Source organism: Lithobates pipiens, unplaced genomic scaffold (genome assembly GCF_037356315.1).
Source record: "Lithobates pipiens isolate NorthernLeopardFrog02 unplaced genomic scaffold, aLitPip1_a1.2 Scaffold_27, whole genome shotgun sequence".
Classification (NCBI taxonomy): Eukaryota; Metazoa; Chordata; class Amphibia; order Anura; family Ranidae; genus Lithobates; species Lithobates pipiens.
The window spans coordinates 120,787,794-120,809,145 of NW_027507788.1; the positions used below are offsets into that span (position 1 = coordinate 120,787,794).

The 21,352-nt window shown below is 42.5% G+C and overlaps 1 protein-coding gene and 1 pseudogene across 1 annotated transcript in view; both read right to left on the bottom strand.

The window, feature by feature from the left end:
* Positions 1-9,799: 9,799 nt before the first annotated feature.
* Positions 9,800-21,352, bottom strand: part of LOC143934101 (cytoplasmic phosphatidylinositol transfer protein 1-like) — a 223,820-nt gene continuing 212,267 nt past the window's right edge. The window contains exon 10 of the mRNA XM_077457416.1: positions 9,800-20,466. Within this exon, the coding sequence (XP_077313542.1) occupies positions 20,309-20,466 (158 nt within the window). The 3' untranslated portion in view covers positions 9,800-20,308. The remainder of the gene's footprint in view (positions 20,467-21,352) is intronic.
* LOC143932980 (spastin pseudogene) lies at positions 18,016-19,290 on the bottom strand (annotated as a pseudogene).

Sequence of the window (21,352 nt, forward strand, 5' to 3'; positions counted from 1 at the left end):
ACCCTTTCACCAGCGATCACAGTATAAGTGTCACTGGTGATGCTGGTTAGCCAGTTAGTTATTTAGGTTCCCCGTCAGGTTTTTATATAGCGCCAGGGACCCCCATATACTACCCAATAAAAAATTTGAACCCCCTGATTGCCCCTAGTTAACTCTTTCACCAGTGATCACCGTATAAGTGTTACGGGTAACTCTGGTTAGTTTGCTTTTTATAGCATCAGGGCACCCACCATTTAATACCCAATAAAGGTTTAACCCCCTGATCACCCGGCGGGTGATATCAATTAGGTTTTAGGGTCAGGGTCTGCCTCGCCCCAGGCAGTGCTAGGTTAGTGCCAGTACCGCTAACACCCACGCGCAAAGCATAAACCTCCCGTAGTGGTATAGAATCTGAACAGATCAATATCTGATCTGATCAGATCTATACTAGCGTCCCCAGCAGTTTAGGGTTCCAAAAAAATGCATTGTTAGCAGGATCAGCGCAGATACCTGCTAGCGCCTGCATTTTGCCCCTCCGCCCAGCCCACCCAAGTGCAGTATCGATCGATCACTGTCACTTACAAAACACTAAACACATAACTGCAGCGTTCGCAGAGTCAGGCCTGATCCCTGCGATCGCTAACAGTTTATTTTGGTAGCGTTTTATATTTAAATCCGGAAGGCAGTGCTTGGTTTTCAGGGTCCCGTACGTGGGTAGGCTCCCAAAAAGTCCCCCACGTGTGGTATCCCCGTATTCGGGAGAAGCAAAATTTATTTTGGGGTGTAATTTGACTTATGCCCATAGCATGTGTGAGCAATATATCATTTAGTGACAACTTTGTGCAAAAAAAAAAAAATTGTAATATTCCTGCAACTTGTGGCAAAATATAAAATATTTCATGGACTCAACATGCCTCTCAGTAAATAGCTTGGGGCGCCTACTTTCCAAAATGGGGTCATTTGGGGGGGTTTTGTGCTATTTTGGCATTTTATGGCCTTCGAAACTGTGATAGGTAGTGAGGAGTGAAATCAAAAATTTGCACCCTTAGAAATCCTGAAGGCAGGGATTGGTTTTCGGGGTGCCGTACGCGGCTAGACTCCCAAAAAGTCCCACATATGTGGTATCCCCGTACTCAGGAGAAGCAGCAGAATATATTTTGGGGTGCAATTCCACATATAACTATGGCATGTGTGAGCAATATATCATTTAGTGACAACTTTTTGTAAACTTTTTTTTTTTTGTGTCATTATTCAATCGCTTGGGACAAAAAAAAATATTCAATGGGCTCAACATGCCCCTCAGCAATTTCCTTGGGGTGTCTACTTTCCAAAAAGGGGTAATTTGGGGGGGGGGGGGTTTGTACTGCCCTGCCATTTTAGCACCTCAAGAAATGAGATAGGCAGTTGTGAATTAAAAGCTGTGTAAATTCCAGAAAATGTACTCTAGTTTGTAGACGCTATAACTTTTGCGCAAACCAATAAATATACGCTTATTGACATTTTTTTTTTTACTAAAGACATGTGGCTGAATAAATGTTGCCCTAAATGTATGACTAAAATTGAGTTTATTTGATTTTTCTTATAACAAAAAGTAGAAAATATATTGTTTTTCTCAAAATTTTCGGTCTTTTTCCATTTATATCGCAAAAAATAAAAATAAAAATAGCAGAGGCAATCAAATACCATCAAAAGAAAGCTCTATTTGTGGGAAGAAAAGGACACAAATTTTGTTTGGGTACAACATTGCATGACCGCGCAATTACCAGTTAAAGCAGTGCAGTGCGAAATTGTAAAAAGACCTCTGGTCCTTGGGCTGTAAATTGGTCCGGGGCTGAAGTGGTTAAGGGCCTGTCTAAACTGGTCCCTTAGGGACTGACACATGCCTATTGCTGCGACTGCAGACTGAGTAACCGACCTGCCAAGGAAAGAGGATTTTAACAGGAATTCCAGCTTCTTATCTGTTGGATCTTGAAGCATTTGTGCATTGTCTACTGGACAAGTTAAACTTTTGTTCACACTGGAAATCGCAGCGTCAACTGCTGGTACTTTCCATTCTTTGGTGAATTTCCCCTCCATGGGATAGAGAACTGAGAATCTCTTTGCAAGGAGGAAATGCTTATCCAGGTGATCCCATTCAGCATATAAGCGCTTTTCTAGTAATGCATGGACCAGAAATGCATGAAAAGGCTGTAAAGGTTTTAACCACCTTCAGACCGGACCATTTTGCTGGTAAATGACCAGAGGTCTTTTTACAATTTGGCACTGCGCTGCTTTAACTGGTAATTGCGCGGTCATGCAATGTTGTACCCAAACAAAATTTGCGTCCTTTTCTTCCCACAAATAGAGCTTTCTTTTGATGGTATTTGATTGCCTCTGCGATTTTTATTTTTTGCGATATAAACGTAAAAAGACCGCAAATTTTGAAAAAAAATGATATTTTCTACTTTTTGTTATTAGAAAAATCCAATAAACTCAATTTTAGTCATACATTTAGGCCAAAATGTATTCAGCCACATGTCTTTGGTAAAACAAAAGTCAATAATTGTATATTTATTGGTTTGCGCAAAAGTTGTCACATCTACAAACTAAGGTACGTTTTCTGGAATTTACGCAGCTTTTAGTTTACGACTGCCTATCTCATTTCTTGAGGTGCTAAAATGGCAGGGCAGTACAAAACCCCCCCAAATGACCCCATTTTGGAAAGTAGACACCCTAAGGAAATTGATAAGTGGCATGTTGAGCCCATTGAATATTTTATTTTTTTGCCTCAAGCGATTGAATAATGACAAAAAAAAATATTTTTTTTTTTTTTTTTTTTTTACACAAAGTTGTCACTAAATGATATATTGCTCACACATGCTATGGGCATATGTGAAATGACACCCCAAAATAAATTCTGCTGCTTCTCCTGAGTACGGGGATACCACATATGTGGGACTTTTTGGGAGCCTAGCCGCGTACGGGGCCCCGAAAACCAAGCACCGCCTTCAGGCTTTCTAAGGGCGTAAATTTTTGATTTCACTTCTCACTACCTATTACAGTTTTGAAGGCCATAAAATGCCAAGATGGCACAAAACCCCCACAAATGACCCCATTTTAGAAAGTAGACACCCCAAGCTATTTGCTGAGAGGCATGTTGAGTCCATGGAATATTTTATATTTTGCCACAAGTTGCGGGAAAATTACAAACTTTTTTTTTTTTTTCACAAAGTTGTCACTAAATGATATATTGCTCACGCATGCCATGGGCATATGTGAAATGACACCCCAAAATAAATTCTGCTGCTTCTCCTGAGTACGGGGATACCACATATGTGGGACTTTTTGGGAGCCTAGCCGCGTACGGGGCCCCGAAAACCAAGCACCGCCTTCAGGCTTTCTAAGGGCGTTACAGTTTTGAAGGCCATAAAATGCCAAGATGGCACAAACCCCCCCCAAATGACCCCATTTTGGAAAGTAGACACCCCTAAATTTAGGGGTACACTAGTGAGACTAGGTAATAAATGGCGGGTGCCCTGAAACTATAAAAAAAAAAACTAACCAACCAGCGTCACCTGTAACAGTTATATGGTGATCACTGGTGAAAGGGTTAACTAGGGGGCAATCAGGGGGCTTTATGCGGTAGTATATGGGGGTCCCTGGCGCTATAAAAAGCTGCGGCGAACCTAAATACCTACCTGCCTAACTAGCGTCACCTGTGACACCAATACAGTGATCAGAAAAACGATCGCTTATTAGGCTGGGTTCACACTGGAGCGATGCGGGAACGCCACGAATCCGCGGCGGGTTCCCGCATCACATGCCTCCCGGCGGCAGTTCACACTGCCCTATGCGAACTGCTGGGAGTGTCAGTGAAATGTTAATGACACCCCCAGATCAGTTCGCATATCGCAGTGCGATCTGCAAACTCGGATCGCATGGTGTGAACACCCATGCGATCGGATTCTGCTGCGGACCAAAAAAAGGGTCCCGTGCGAGTTTGCGGCGGGTGCGACACGAATTCAGCCATACTATCTGTATGGCTGAACTCGAATCGCACAGAGATCGGATGTGATTTGCACTGCAGTGCGGTGCGAATCACATCCGTTCTCATAAACCGCTGCAATGTGAACCCAGCCTTAGTGACACTGGCGACGGGGGTGATCACGGGGTTAAACCTTTATTGGGGGGGTTAGGGGGGTACCTTAGAACTAAAGGGGGCTAACCCTAACTGCCCTAACAGTTATTACAGTCACAAATGACACCCGCCGGGTGATCAGGGGGTTAAACCTTTATTAGGTAATAAATGGCGGGTGCCCTGAAACTATAAAAAAATAACTAACCAACCAGCGTCACCTGTAACAGTTATATGGTGATCACTGGTGAAAGGGTTAACTAGGGGGCAATCAGGGGGCTTTATGCGGTAGTATATGGGGGTCCCTGGCGCTATAAAAAGCTGCGGCGAACCTAAATACCTACCTGCCTAACTAGCGTCACCTGTGACACTAATACAGCGATCAGAAAAACTATCGCTTATTAGGCTGGGTTCACACTGGAGCGATGCGGGAACGCCATGAATCCGCGGCGGGTTCCCGCATCGCATGCCTCCCGGCGGCAGTTCACACTGCCCTATGCGAACTGCTGGGAGTGTCAGTGAAATGTTAATGACACCCCCAGATCAGTTCGCATATCGCAGTGCGATCTGCAAACTCGGATCGCATGGTGTGAACACCCATGCGATCCGATTCTGCTGCGGGCCAAAAAAGGGTCCCGTGCGAATTTGCGGCGGGTGCGACACGAACTCAGCCATACTATCTGTATGGCTGAACTCAAATCGCACAGAGATCGGATGTGATTTGCACTGCAGTGCGGTGCGAATCACATTCGTTCTCATAAACCGCTGCAATGTGAACCCAGCCTTAGTGACACTGGCGACGGGGGGTGATCACGGGGTTAAACCTTTATTGGGGGGGTTAGGGGGGCACATTAGAACTAAAGGGGGCTAACCCTAACTGCCCTAACAGTTATTACAGTCACAAATGACACCAATGCAAAAAAAAAAAAAAAGCAATTGGTGTCACTGTGACTGGGGGGGCAGGGGTAATTGGGGGGTGATCGGGGGGGTAAAGGGGGGGGTGTGAGCGTGCCTGGCATGTTCTACTGTATGTGTGGTGTGTTGGTGCAACTCACCGAACCTCTCTCCTCGGTGCCGGAACGAAAAATACCGACACGGAGGAGAGAATACATCACTTCCTCTCCTGTGTTTACATTACAGGAGAGGAAATGATGTCACGGGACATTTTCATTCGTCGGGAGCGATCGCGAGGGGGTGGCCATGAATGAATGGCCGTCCCCTCGTCCGGGATCGCTCCCGAACGAATACCGACCGCCGCAGGCACCGGGCAGGCAAGGACGTACATGTAAGCCCTTATGCCTGCCCGTGCCATTCTGTCGACGTACATCGTCGTGCGGCGGTCGCCAAGTGGTTAAAGAAGCCAAGGAAGAAATCAAACTTTCAGCTGACTCTGTTAGAGGTAGCTTGAAAGTGGAACGAAGCATCTTCGTAAGAGTTTTTACCATCAATCTCTCAGATTGTGAGGTTGCAACAGTAGTTTCCTACACAGAAGACTAATCTGCTTGTTTTTCCACGTAATCGCCTGAGGGTAATACCTCATCCTGTGCACACTGTTCCCTTGGTAAAGGGTTTGAGGTGGGGTAGGGGGATCTAGCATGTTTCCTATCCATTTGTATGGAGGATTTGGATTAAAGCCGCTAATCTTCCTTCTAAGCCTGCAGGGCAGAGGAAAATGCATCTTCAGTCACGTATACAGGGGCTGAAGTGTGAGAAGCAGTTGCACCACCAATAGGTTCCAATGACTCACCCTGGCTTGCCATCAGTGTGCAGGCATGACTGGAGTTCCCAGTGCCTGGGGGGTGGAATTTTTTTGGCACCTTTGTGGTAGCTCTGGAAGACATAGTGCTAAGCACAAAAGCAGAAGAACTCTGTACTACATGCTGAGCAATAGTTTAGCTGTGTTCTCAGTCAAAATCATACAGACAGACAGTGTTATAAAACGTGGATACTCCCAACATAAACAGGCATGAACAGTACTTTATTTTATTTTTTTATATAAAACAGGAGCCATTATACATAATATGCTGTACCCCCAAGTCCCTTGGGGGAGAGGAACACCTCTGTTCGATTAAGAACTCCCTCCTGCTGCTGGGACACACACATGTCGTATAAAGCTTGGACACAGAGCTGCTGAAGAACAATGTATCAAGGTATGTTATCTTTACTCCCTCTAGGAGATTTTTAGGCATTACAAGGTTGCTTTATATGGAAAAAAGGCATAGGTGGACTTTACAGTTCCTATGGTTTTTCCTCGCTGCAGGATACTGCTGAAAACAGACAGATCCAAATTTCACCTCTCATGGCGGGCAGCATTAGTAAACCTTCAAAGACCAGGTCCCCATTATAGGGGTTCCACTACTTTGGACCTGTATAGCACCCCACAGGAGCAACTTTAGGTATTGACATGACCAAAAAGAGTCCTGGTTCCTGGGGTCCAGCTCTCAAAAAAGAGAGGCTTACAGGCAAAACCGCGTTCTTCTAATATATATTATCTTGGATGGACTGGAGTCCACTGTGCATGCGTACTCCCATTGGCAGCTGACGCCCCAGCCTTGGCTCACCAATCCATCCTCGCATGGCGTTAGGGGCGGAGCGGACCCCTTCGGGGATAAAAGTCAGGGGTGTGACATGGCTGAGATCACTTCCTTCACTCACCAATACTATGCACATCACAGATTTCCATTGCAGTTGAGCTGTTTGCTAGGGTGGGGAGAGTATTTACCTTGATATACAGTCACTCGGTGCTTCATCTGCATTCCCTGCACTTTTTGTTTCATTTAAAACACTGCTTTACACAATCTTTTCCTACTATAAGGGTTGATTTCCCAGACAAACCCATTTTTTCAGGATTCACTTTACTCATGGTCTCTATGTCTGCTCCATTATTGGATCAGGTCAGTTCACATGTTTCTATACAAATAATTGTACAACTTTTGTCTATTGTGCTTATTTAGTAAGGCTTGCCATATATACCGTATATACTCGAGTATAGGCCGACCCGAATATAAGCCGAGGCCCCCAATTTACCCCCAAAAAAACTGGCAAACTTATTGACTCGTGTATAAGCCGAGGGTAAGACATGCCTGTCCATCCCTGTGTGTGTGTCCGTCCATCCCTGTGTGTCCGTCCATCCCTGTGTGTCCGTCCATCCCTGTGTGTCCGTCCATCCATCCCTGTGTGTGTGTGTGTCCATCCATCCATCCATCCCTGTGTGTGTGTGTCTCCATCCATCCATCCATCCATCCCTGTGTGTGTGTGTCTCCATCCATCCATCCATCCCTGTGTGTGTGTGTATCCATCCGTGTGTGTGTGTGTGTGTGTGTGTGTGTCCAGCCTACCTGTGTCCCGAGCCTTTGTCCCGAGCCTCCGTCCCGTGCCTTGCCTCCTTGCCTCCGTGCCTCGCCGCCGTGCCTTGCCTCCGTCCCGTGCCCTCTTCGTCGGCGCCTCGGCGGCCATTGTAAAATTCAAAAGCTGCGCCGCCGCCTTCGCCTGTGATAGGCGGAACACTGAATTTCCCAGCAGCCTGTGTTCCGCCTATCACGTACATCGTATCATCCTCGTCCGTAGTACGAGGATGATACGATGTCCGTGATAGGCGGAACACAGGCTGCTGGGAAATTCAGTGTTCCGCCTATCACAGGCGAAGGCGGAGCCGGAGGCGCGGCTTTTGAATTATAGAATGGCCGCTGTCTGTCTGCTCGACACGCTGATCGAGCGGGCAGACAGCGATGACTCGAGTATAAGCCGAGGGGGGCACTTTCAGCCTCAAAAAAGAGGCTGAAAATCTCGGCTTATACTCGAGTATATACGGTACTTATGCTGGAGTATACATGCTCTCATACAAATTATTATTACATTATATAACTTGTTGTTCATCTTACTAAATTTGGCAAATCAGAGACATACATCTAGGTTTACAGCTGATATCTATCAAGTTACATACTGAGACAATTAGGACCATTCACCTTCACCATGTCTGCTGCCTGGCATTCCCCTTGGGGGTATCCATGCTAGTCTTCTCCCCCTCAGCTCCCGTGCCATACTCTTGCTGCTGCCGTCCATTTGGGGGTTCAGTGATGGAAACACTGGTTTTGTTTATTGGTAAGTATTGGGCCGTTTTGCTCTAGCCAATTCTGCCATTGTTCTTACATGTACCACTGTGACACATCTTTTTGTTTATTTAGATACAGCTCATGTGCATCCACATGATGAGCGAGCAATGATCTTGTGAAACGCACGTCTGGTTTTCTGATGCATGCATTTGTATATATATTGCATTGTATGTTTGTATCAACTTTATTTATTCTCTTCATTATGTGCAAATCCATTGGCTGAGCCAATATGCAATATCATCCATGTATGTACATTTTAATAAACATTTATACTATTACTCATTACTCAGTGGTTAACTGCGACCACCTCATTTAAAGTCCCAAGGCGACTCTTTCTTTGTATATATATATATATGTATATGTATATAGGGATGGGAGGTGTATCACTGGTGACTGCAGATTTTTTGTATGGTTTCTCTGCATATCATGTGTCCTGCCTCGGTCTGTCTCTGCACAGCTCAGGCTGTCTCCAGTAAGGATGAGCTCCGGTGTGTTCACACACCCCACATGCAGAGTCCGCCAGGAAGTCAGCTCTGAGCTAATCACAAGCATTGAGACATTGTCCTAATGCGTGGCTGCAGAGATTGGGAAATGTCACACTGTGATTAGCGCAGTGAAGCCTTCCTGGCGGGCTCTGCACGTGGGGTGTGCGAACACGCCAAAGCTCATCCTTACTTTCCAGCATTGCGCTGGACCAAGGGAAAATGGCCGCCATTAACAGAAGCCTCCTCTGCACTGGAACACACCTGCAGGTACTGCACCCACACTGGCACAAGAACACCCACAGAAGGGGGATGAAGGGAAGATGGGGGGGGGGGGGGACTTCCGCACTGGGACACCCTGCCAGACTCCAGCTACTGCACACTTATAGGGCAGTACATTTAGCAGCACATAAACTCCCACCTCAGGAAACATTCACGGGGGGGGGGGGGGGGGGAGAGGGAGGAAGAGATGTCTCCCAGGAGAAAAACAAAAAAAAAACAAACAAAAAAATAGATGCATGGAAGGAGGAAAAAAGAAAAATATTTGCTAGGGCCAAAAGATCCCAGCAGGGAACCTAGATCTTTACTCCTGGCTAGACAGAAACAAAGTGAATGCCTACAGCAGAGTTGGTTATATGCCAGCTGAGGATAGCCCATGGGCATAGACACTTTGTTCTGCCTAGTCCTACTCCAGCAGAAGGCGATATAACCCTATAGTAAGGATTAATGGAGTGCTGTGTCCATCAATGAACTAAAGAGAACAACTTTTTGGTCTGTTCAGCTCAGATATAGTGACTGAGTCACTGCATTTCTAAAAGGATCAGCAGATCATTTCTGTAATGCTGAAAATATGAAAAACTAAAAACAAATTCTAGGGACTTTAAACTGAAAAGAAGTTCTTTGTGGGTTTAGCTCAGCTGTAAGGACTTCTCCATATCTTTCAACTTGTAGTTCCTCTTTACATTGGCTATTAAAACATATCTTACTTTTGGACAAGGAGAACCTGGTTTAAGCCACATGAGCTCTCATGCTATAGTATTGTATTGCATCCTTCCAAATATCCACTGATCAATATCGCTTGTTAAAACAAAAAACAAAAAGGTCACATCCACTGCCAAAATTTTAATCATTTTAATGTTTTCAGTAATGGAATGTAGAACAGTTAATATACAGGTATAAGAACTGTACAATAAAAGCCTTTCCCTTGGTTTAATCTCTCAACTGTAGTCTGTCTTAAAATATATTATAAAATAACGAAAAAATATATGTATACATTTCTTTGAAAAGATTAAATGGACATACAGTCATGCAGTGAAAGACCTTCAGTGACTGACAGCAAACTAGAAATTAATGGTTTAAAAAAAAAAAAAATGCATAGCAAAATAGCCACATACCTCTCCACACAAATAAAATTAAAAGTTTAAAAAAAGGTCACAATTCATGAATTGTGTTTTTGTTTATTGATAATTATTTTTTCCCTTGGGCCTGTTCACATCTGTGCATTGTAGAACTCAATGTCTTTTTTTAAATGCATATTGTGTTATAGAGCATTTATAATGTGTTGCGCTGCAATTCAATGCAATGTGTAATGCATGTTACATGAGTTTCCTCCCTGGTTACCTGGGAAAAGTAAACATGTGACTCAAAAATTGCACTTGGAACCTTGCGTTTTTTGTGCATTGACTAATGGAAGCAGCATTTATTTTTTACAAAACCCACTAAAGTGGCAACAAGCAGGACTTTTCAAAAGCACAGTGCACCGCACAGATGTGAAGAGTTACAAAGTATTTAAGGGGACAATTTTACATGTGCTTTTGACGCACTGAGCAGGTGCGTTTTAATTCAGCAAAAGCACACAGATGTGAACAGGCCCTTAGAGTAGTTAAGACACTTTGGAGCCGATTCATAAAATCTGGAATAAAACAGAGTTTGTCCATACCAATCAGATGTATCGTTTCATTTCTGCAAAAAAAATGAAAGGTGAAATCTGAAAGGTTGCCATCAGCAGTAACTTCAGTGCCCATTTCCTTTTCGCTTTTAATGAATCCTTCCCTTTGATCTTTATTCTAGTAGGCAGCATTAGCTGATTGTCTAACAATGTAGAGCCATTGTTGCTCTAGGCGAAAAAAAAAAAAAAAGACCTCTTTTGATAGTTCTATCATACTGGTCATCTGGGCCACAAAACCTTAAGAAACTAGATCATATTCAACTGTGAATTCACACTACTGCACACAATATGTATGTTATCACATAGCAATGTACTATTGAGAAAGAAAAGCTCATAAAAATCCCTGATTTATACGAACAGCCTGGGGTGAGTTTATTTATCAAAGTAAGCCGGTCACAAGAGAAATACAGTGCCCTCCATAGCGGACTTCTTCTGAAAATACTAGTCGCTCAGCTGTGATGCCAACAATTTCTTAAAGTGACAGTAAACCCTCACATAAGTGAAGTGACTGGCCTCAGGTGATATACACATGAAACAAATCCTCCTACGCAAGTTGTACCTGTATCTACACCCGCCTTTTCCCTACATCCAAAGTGCAGAATTTTCACAGGATCTCCAAGCTCTGAAGAGCAGGGGGCGGAGAGCTGACGTTACATCAGTGACGAGAGCTCTGAGAGCGGATTGGAGTGAAGGGACACAGCAACAGAATTGGAGTTGTCAATCAGCTGAAAATACCTCCCGTCACCTTCTCTTGGTGTTAGAGAAACTTGTCAGAAGTGACTAATTATGAAAGAGCAACAAAGAAGGGGACAGAAATGACACTTAGTGCTCTGTATTGAGACAAGCACACACTATAGGAGGGATATGCTTTGTTCACTTCATGTCTGAGGTTAAACCCTTAAAGTCAATAAAGTATGCACAGCAGGAAAGTCATCAGACCTGATCTGAATTGTTCTAGGCTAGCGACTCAAGGTACTGAAGCAAAAAGGGTCAGATCAGCCAGGCCTGTTTTGCTTCCCATTAGGTTACTTTTAAGTTAGCAAGCGACTAACTGCAAAAAACAGCACCCCGAGTTTGCATAGGATCCAAAGAGTAGGTGGTGAGTTGAGGGTCGCATGTAAATCCTTAAATGCGCTCAGTCAATCCAGTCCCAAGCATATGTGGGTCTCTGTTCATCTTCAGAGATAATTCATAGTCTGCAGTGGGTGAGCAAACTAAAGTTGGCCATACACAGGCCATACAAAACTGACCTAATTCTCTCTCTTCCCCCCCCCCAATCAACAAATTTGAGGTGGATTGGGGAATCTGCCTCATTTTGTCATTGTATTCTGACCATGGGGAAGCTTCCCTGACATTAGAATACACAGATTAGCACTGCAGTCTATTGCCAGCGTCGTTGATAGAGTAAGAATATACCAGCAGGGTGGTGGAACAGAATTCGATGGGTAGATCCACTTCTGTGCAACCACACAGCGAAAGTCAGCCGGTCCCTGCTGAACCTGCCAAATTTTGATACATGTATGGCCAGCTTAAGAGGTGCACATATGGACTGTAAAATAGAATGCCAGTGAGGGCCCACCTTTGAGACCTGCATAGATCCAATTTGGATTCCTGAACCTGAAAAACAGACCTTTCTACCCAAATAACCACACAAGACAAAATTTTATTTTTCTATAGAATGAGTGCTTGCTGCATTCACACTCCGCATCAAAAGCGGATCCAAGTGTTCTGCAAAATGCTGGCAATTTTACTCACTCAATGCACAGTTAGTTAACAGTTCTGTTTTCAATGCCCGAACTACAATGGGTTATTGAAGTGGCTGTAAACCCTTTACATATACCCACCGAGGTGACTGCCCTCAGATGAAACAAATTCTCCTACATGAGTTGTACCTGTTTATCTGCAGCCCACTCTTCTCTATACAAGTTGAAAGTACACAGAACAAAGGCTATTTCTCAGCAGTATAAAGCAGGGGATGGAGAGCTAATGCCACATATACTGCAGAGCTAGAGTGCAGAGCTCTAGGAAACCTGAGTGAAGGGAGTGACACATCCCCTCTACACACTGCAATAAGGACACACACATAGCCGAGGCTGTCACCTACTGTGTGATGAGGGAGGGGGCATCACCAGGGAGGCCGTTGTGTTGGTAGAATCTCATCAGCTCATCAGTGATACATTCAAATAGCAGAGAGAAGATTTCAAAGAAATGATATGCTTTGTAATTTTTCATCCTAGAGGTTGACAACAATTTTTAAAGTGGGTTCACACTTAAAGCGTATGCAGCTGACAGCAGGGGTCTGATGTGTCCGTGTTCTTTGTTTCAGGGGCGAATCAGGCCCAAATTTTTCCCTGAATTCTGACCTGAAACTGAGCCAAAGACATACAGGACTCCTGTGCAATCCACTCCGGAGCCACCACGGAGGTGTGTGAACTGGCTCCATTGAGAGCCAGGCACTCTCCTGTCATGTGAATTGGATGTAGGGAAACTCGCATCCAATTCGCATATGTGTGAACCCAGCCTAACTATGTGATCAATGTGTGGGTTTTGTCCAATTTGGAGTAAGGTTGCCATTCCCTGCCCAATGGCTACAGACAGCATAAACATTGGTGGGAATGCATTTGATTTGTCATATAAAGGTTTGTTTTTATTTATACACACTGAATATTCACTATTACTTTCCTTCTCCCAATCAATGCTGTGCTATTAGAAATGTGTGCTGAATAGAAAGACAAAATTTGTCTCTTTTGTACTTCAAAATGAGAAACTATTCATAATGAATATATAGATATATTTTTTTTTACATCATATTTAAAACCAAAAGCATTTTCTTAGAGTATAAACACAACAGGTTAACAAAACTAAATATTTTATACCCATGTATAAAATATGCAATTACAAAACAACTTTCATTTCATTTTAGAACAACGTTCAGAGTATCAATTTCAATAAGGAAAGAAACAGAACAGGTTATTCCACACTGCTCTATTCCTTTTCCAGACCCTTGAAACAACGCTACTATATTTCATACATAAAAATGTAAACAAAGAAAATAATATCCTTTCAAAAAGGAATAAAAAAAGGTTGTATTTACTCGTCATATTTTAAAGATGTAAGATATCTTAAAAATAGTGTTCTGTACCTTACAAAAATGACTTATTTGATCTACAAAGGGCAACAACAGGATTATAAAGATACCAGAGCCAAAAAAAAAAAAAAAAGTCATGTTCCCAAGTATTTTTTTCTGTACATTTCTATTCATTGCATCTCCGGAGTCATCAGGAATGACAATTTTCATGTTTTGGCCTTATAAACAGAAAATGTGCCACTTCATGGCCAACAGAAATCTAATATATACACACACACACACACACACACACACACACACACACAAACACAAACTTAAATCAGCTTCCATAGAATTTTCAAGTCATGGGTGTCCCTATAGGAATCAAATGCATGGGGGGGGGGGAGAACATACACACTTTAGGGCTCCTTCACACGGACATGTGTACGGAGCCCGCTCTGCTCGGCGGGGGATCGCTCTGTCAATCCCCACTGACCAAGCAGAGGACAGGTCTGTCTCTGCACTTTGTGCAGCGACGGACCTGTCAGAGCGCTATTCTCCCCTATGGGGAAATCGGATGAAGATGGACTGTAGAGTCAGTTTCATCCGATACAATGATGGATGGAAAAGTAGGGTTTTCACCCGTCACACTTTTTCGGAGCGGATGTCAGTGGACATATCACTGCTGACAACCATCGCTCCATAGAGGTCTATGGAGCATCCGTTCAGGTCCGCCTAAAAAAACAAACAAAAAAACCTGACAGGCGGACCTGAAAGGATCACCCGTGTGAAAGAGGCCTTACACTGTTCCTCCAGGCCAATTCTGTTATACATGTAAAAATCTGCATTAAAACTAAAGTACCTAAAAATCTCTATAGGCGATGCTTTAAAAGACATTATAAGTTACCAATAAGTTTGGAATTACACAGGTCTGGTGCTAGTATTGCTCTGATATTCGCAGCGATACCTCATCTGTGCTGCAATTACCATTTACATATGTGCGTGCGACTTATGTATGCATTTGCACATGAGCACGGGAGTAGGCTTTAAAATGTTTAAAAATTATTCAAAACTTAACACTGTCCCTTTAACTTTTTTTCAACTTTATTGTACACATGGAATGAACAACATCCCCTGTGATAGCAATAAGCATGACAGGTCTGCTTTATAAAGAGGTCTGGGTCTATTAGAGATTGGTTTGATCAGATGCTTTACAAGCCAGTAACAGCTTGTAAACATCAAACCAAAACTAAAGTGAGACAATCCTTGTTGCTTCTGGTTTCTTAAATCACAGAAGGAAGCCGTGTAAGGGGGAGCCCCCTTCTGCACCCTGTAGAAGTGATCAAGCAGCTGTGTAGCCGCTCGGATCAATTCCACACAAAAGGCCATCGTCGGCAGAAAACTGATACCAGGATGATGCCTGCAGGTGCAGGTATCATCCCGGTATAACCGTTTCAGCTTGAAGGAGTATGGGTACCTCCTAAGGGGTTGAAGTGGTTAAAAAATACAAAGTTGCTTCAAATCCACCTGTTTAGATAGGAAAAAAAAAAAAAAAAAGTGTCCCTGGGTTACAGAAGAGGAAAGGCACTATAATCATCCTGTATTCCTAATCTAGTAATAAGAGGACATTAAACACGGAATGGAAAGGGCGTAGACAGGAATTTTCTTCCCCAATTCTTGTATTGCCACCTGGGGGTGCATGTTGAATCTCAAGAACAAAGTATTTAACTTTCCTTATGATACAATACAACAAAGCAGCAGAATATCCAGTAGGGTTATGAATACCTTTTTTTAAAAAACATTTTAGATTAAAAAAAAAAAATCATGTTTTTTGAAATGTTATATTGAAAAATAAAATTTGCATATTTGTCAACATATTAGGTGAACAAATCATGCAATTTTAAACATACTAGAGTTACATTAATGTTACATCCAATAAACTGTATGCCTCTAGACATTCAAATGTGAGGGGAGTTACAAGGCTGGAGAACTTACTACAAATAAAGCCAGCTAATTCATTGCATTCATGTGCTTTTTATTTTCTGTGCTACCACAATGTTTTCTTTGGCACAGTAATGCTGAACTCCAGAAATTCAGCCATTTAGATAAATATGCAGGCATATTCTGCGTTAAGTCTGATGGGGTGCAGGCTCTCTCCTGGACTTTTTACATGACAATTTTTCTCTTTTACTCCTAGAGGTCTTACCACTTACCTCCCTTTTACTTTACCTTGTGGAGGCTCTGAGAGGAGATAAGCACACAGCAGCTCTGCCTGCCCCTCCCCACTACAAAGACTTTTGTGATTGGGCAGGAAGAGGGCAGTGGCAGGCATAGAAGTTGCATCAACTCTGCACTTAACCACTTCAATACCCGGCCATAGTAAAATTATGTCCTCTAGTTTGTGGGGGGATATCTGAATGATGCCTATAGCTACAGGCATCATTCAGATATCAATCTTTCCGGCCGGCGATTCTGTGCACGATAAGAACAATCATAGCAGCAGTTCCACTGCTTGATTGTTCTTATAGGCAACGGGAGGGGACGCCCCCTGCCGTCATCCGGTGCCATCGGGGGCCCGCAGAAAGAATCGCCCACCGCCGGATGACCTGCATAGAGATTTCCGGTGACCAGATGGTCACCAGTCATCTCTATGACCGTCGGAGGCCGGGTACCCAGAAGTAAACAAAGCCACGATCACGGCTGTCAGCATGAGATCTGTGAATTTTTTTTTCCCCGATCTCATGCTTTCCAGCCTGGAGGAGAAATGTGGGGTCTTACCGACCCCACATCTCTCCATAAAGAGGACATGTCACATAGATTCCTATTACAAGGGATGTTAACATTCCTTGTAATAGGAATAAAAGTGATCAAATTTTTTTTTTAAAAAGTGTAAAAAAAATAAAAAAAGAAAAACGACCCTGTCCCGGTAGCTCACGCTCTTCTGTAACTCTAAACTGGTAACCTGTAAAAAAATTTAAAGTGTCGCCTATGGAGATTAAGTACCGAAGTTTGGCGACATTCCATGATTGTGCGCAATTTTAAAGCGTGACATGTTAGGTATCTATTTACTCGGCATAACATCTTTCACATTATATAAAAAAATTGGGCTAACTTTACGGTTTTGTAATTTTCTTCATTTGTGAAACCGTTTTTTCCAAAAAAAAAGCAGTTTGAAAAATTATTGCGCAAATACCTTGTGAGCTAAAAAGTTGCAATGACTGCCATTTTATTCCCTAGGGTGTCTGCTAAAAAAAACATATATAATGTTTGGGGGTTCTGAGCAATTTTCTAGCAAAAAATACTGATTTTTACATGAAGAGGAGAAGTGCCAGAATAGGCCCGGTATTGAAGTGGTTAAAGGAGCCGAGATAAGAAGGCACAGTATCAGAGCTCCAGAAGTGATCTTCCTGGAGTTAAAATTAAAGCGATAAGTCCAGGAGGTGGCATACATCGCATTGGACTTCACTCCTAATATACCTACCAGTTCAACTTTAAGCAGATGACTGCCACAATCTAATCTTCACAGAGCCAGAAATAAAAACCATTTACAGTTAGTAAATGCTAGGGACGGTTATTAAAAAGATGTGCAGACAAAACCTCCACCCCCCCCAAAAAAAAACATGCACGCAAGGCAGATCTTCGTACACCCAATATCCCCTTTGCGCGCATGAGCTGATGAACACAGAAGATGAAAGTTGCCAGCTACCCCATCTAATGAAGTCAGCTATTTCTTTTAGGAGACTTGGATAACAGGAAGCTCCCAATAAGAAAAACAGAAATATAAAAAGGCAAAACATCCTCTTACTATGCCATTGTTTTCACTTTCCTTTTAGGTTTCTAAAGTTTAAGTGCACACAAGTGAGCTTAATTTTATTTTTATTTTTTTAATTAAATCTCTCCAAAGGCTTCCAGGATCACATTTGCCATTTAGCAAGCAGGCTTGTGGATCCTTTGGTCTTTCAAACCATGGTATCGTCAAATTCTTTATTCAATTAAATCTATGATTCCAGGGTAGAAGCTCTAACACTGCACTTCCTGCCTGCCAAGCTGAGGCAATACCTGTGTCAGTGGGTTCCCTTGCTTGCTTAAAAGGTTGTTTTAAAAGCAGAAAGCCTCGTTTCTACATTTGGTAAGGAGACAAACCTTTGTGAATCACCTGCTCTTGAGGTCTATTAGTAAAGCCCATGACTACACTCGATCATCTCCTCCAGACTGTAATCCATCAAACTATCAACAATTCTGCTTTTAATCACCTGCTAGCATCATGTTCTCACTCTTCATTCACATAAAAAAAAAAAAAAAAAAAAACTAAACTATAAAAAATAAATAAAAAAAAAGGAAGACAAGTTCCCTTGTCCCCCAAAGACGACCTACGCACATTTTTCCTCCTCTCCTATATATTTTGAAGTGAAACGTGCTGCATTTAGATTTACAAAATGTTGTATTTGATTTAGCAGCTGCTGGTTTTGCCAGCATAATTTTTCCATTTCCAGGAGGGCCAAGCAGTAATAACTCTTGAGCCAGAGTTCTGAGGCCATTGAATAGAAGGAAATATCACCATTTCTTGCTAAGCTTGTTTGGCTAGTTCTTGTCCAGCTATGTCATCTAACTTGAGATTGGCTGCAGTCTACAATTTCATTCAGTCCAGTAGTAGATGTTGGCTTATTTGGTCTAGTATTTTTTACTCCTGCACTCCCGCTGGCTGTAAGGAAGGAGATTGGCCTATGTGAGAAGGCGGAACTGGAGCGGTTGGGTATCCTAGGTAAATGAGAAACTACTGGAGATACAGCTTTGCGTGTGGTTTTTGCATGAGGGAGAATTACTGGCAATGGAGACTGCATCTTTCATTTTTGCAACTGCGTGAAGGCAGGTTAACATTGTCATGTACTTGTTCTGACCTGGTATATCTGTCAATCACTGTATTCGATCCTGTGCTATCAGAGTTGTCATTTTAGCTTGTAGCAATTATGCTTGGTCATTGCTCACCTTGCCCTGTGACTAGTACTGCAATTCCCTTCACCAGCCCCTGAATTCCTTTCATGTACCATTTTACAGTTTGATCCTTTTAAACGTTCAAAAGGCTGGCCTGTCCTGAGCAGCAGCTGTTCTGAAAGATGCAACATCCAGCTCAGAGGACCCCAGAATCTTTTTGTTTGCCATGACCCTTGCAGAGGAACCACTCACAAAACCAGGTGTACAGAAAGTAGAGCTGAAAGGGGAGGAAATTAAGTAGAGAAAGCAGGGAGCATGAGGTATGAAAACGCGTATACGTTCCACTTATGCGGTGAAGTCTAAGCGAGCCAGGGGCTCAGGACCTGTACCGGCCATTTGGGTCAATGGCTACGCCCTTTTTACCCACGTCCAGAGCCACCACCATAAACGATGGGCACGGTGCCCAAATGCCCATGTCCCCGACTAGCCTGCTTCACACTATAAGACTTCCACTGATTTCACATGTCATGTGGATGTGTCCTCTATTCAGGAGTTTTTATTGAATATAAAAATAGTCATGTTCATCATTTCTCTTGTTTCAATTATTATATTACTACATCATCAAAACTCTGGGTGGCTTCATCAGCATTATCCATGGCTTATAAATAGGCTGAAACCCAAGTACAAAGCTTCTATGCTTGGACAAGATTTTGGGAGCAAGTATATGTTATGTATTTAATGTGCCAAAGTATATTACAGTAACCGATCAGGGGAACGTCTAGATACTAAACTACCCACTGCCAAAAAGTTGGAAATTTGCGACCAAATATGATGGCACGCATAATACAAACATTTTTTGTAGTCCTGTAGTATTACAAAGTATACAAATGATGCTACGTGTGCATGCCATATGAAGCATGCAAAAAAACTGTGCAAGCATTGACCTGTGGAAAGCAGCTATACAACTCCACTCCTTACTGCCAACACTCTCAGGAAAACAAAGGGGGGGGGGGTACCAAATTATTTCCCAACACCCATGGCCCCATAGGGGCCACGTGTGCCGATATGGCAGTATTTTCAACGCCGGGCAAGTAACACATCACACAAATTATTCTTGCCAACTTCGTTCAGATGAAGTATACCAAGCCTTTAAACAATCCCTTTATCCATAAACCAATATTTATGTACATTGGATTTAACAAGTTACCCATGTTTTCTGCATCTGGGAGAAAGTAAAGATAACAAAAGTTTCAATAGAATAAGAGACATACCTCCACGGTACAACATACATTATAGTTATGAACATATTTACATCTCATGTCCCACCAGATCTATGCAAAATTCCATCTGGTGGCCCATTGGCTTTGTTGACATTGTAAATCCTTGTATATATTTAACCATTATCCCAGCAGCTATCATTTTCCTTACAACATTAAAATAATTGCACCAGCTCGTGTTGTGCACCATGTTCATGGACAAGTTCAAGTCCTAAGTTTTTCCATTTCTTCTGCAGCTTGTAGACCTAAAAAGGTAAACAATGAAAATCAAATTGACCTTGTCATCTCATCAAGTATCTTATGTAGATTATTCAGAAGACCATAGTAAGAATTTTTTGGGCATTTTGCCCAAATATCCGGATTTGTATTTCTTTAGCAAGTTAAGTTTCTCTATGTATTATTCTGGAGCCGAGGGCAGTCTTGGCCTTGGTTTTGAGTCTGCATTCCCATTTGCAGTCGCATATGGACAGGTTTCTGTTCCATTATTCCAGGAGGTTGACCTATTGATTGAATGCTTCCCAACACCAGTGTTTAGCAATTGTTCTCCATTTGGATCTACAACAAATAAAGAAGAAAATCTCAAAAGATCAGAAAAAAAAAAATAGGAATGTAAAATTGAAACACTGGTTAACGAGCAATTGCATTAAAGCACACCTCCAGAGATCTTCATTTTGTGTGGAATGAGACACAGGTTGATTCCCACTGGGTCCTCACTGCAGTCTGTAACCCTGGCAGTGAGATCCCCATCAAAGCCATGAAAGGCTGAGCTCAGTCAAGCTGTTGACACTGGCTTAAAGGGAAGACGGTATACTCCCAGCTAGCACATTATTGCAGTGGCTAATGTGATCAAGCTATGGACATTCCAGTATTAATATATGCCTAACTCAATAAGTTGAACACCATACTTGCTAGAATCTGTTGATGCGGGCATTGTGGAGCAATTAATCTTCAAAGCTCACAGCAGAATCACTGACCTTGTTTAAAGTGTTCTCCCAGGCAACTATATTTACTGCTTTTTTTTAAAAATGTATGTACTTAAATGTTGATAGCCTGGCCACATGTTCGCTTTAAAGACTATTAATTTTCACATTTTTATATGCTTGTTCTTCCACAAAATGCTATTGTATTAGATTTAGAGGTTTGAAGATTAACCACTAGAGATGCTTCTATATTTTACTCCACTGCAGTTGAGATACATGGAAAGCATTAGTTTTAACAAGTTGGCAGACTCAGTGGGGGTTATTTAACATAGAAACCAATCAGCTTCCAGGTTTCATTACTAAAGCCTAGTTGAACAAGCTGAAGTCAGAAGCCGTTTGGCTACCATGCACAGTTGCAAGAGATTCTTGAATTTTTTAAAGAAGGAGCAATAAAGCACAACCTTTGTGCAGTATTGCATAAGGAATATAATAAAATAGGTCTTTCCTCAAACACATAAATA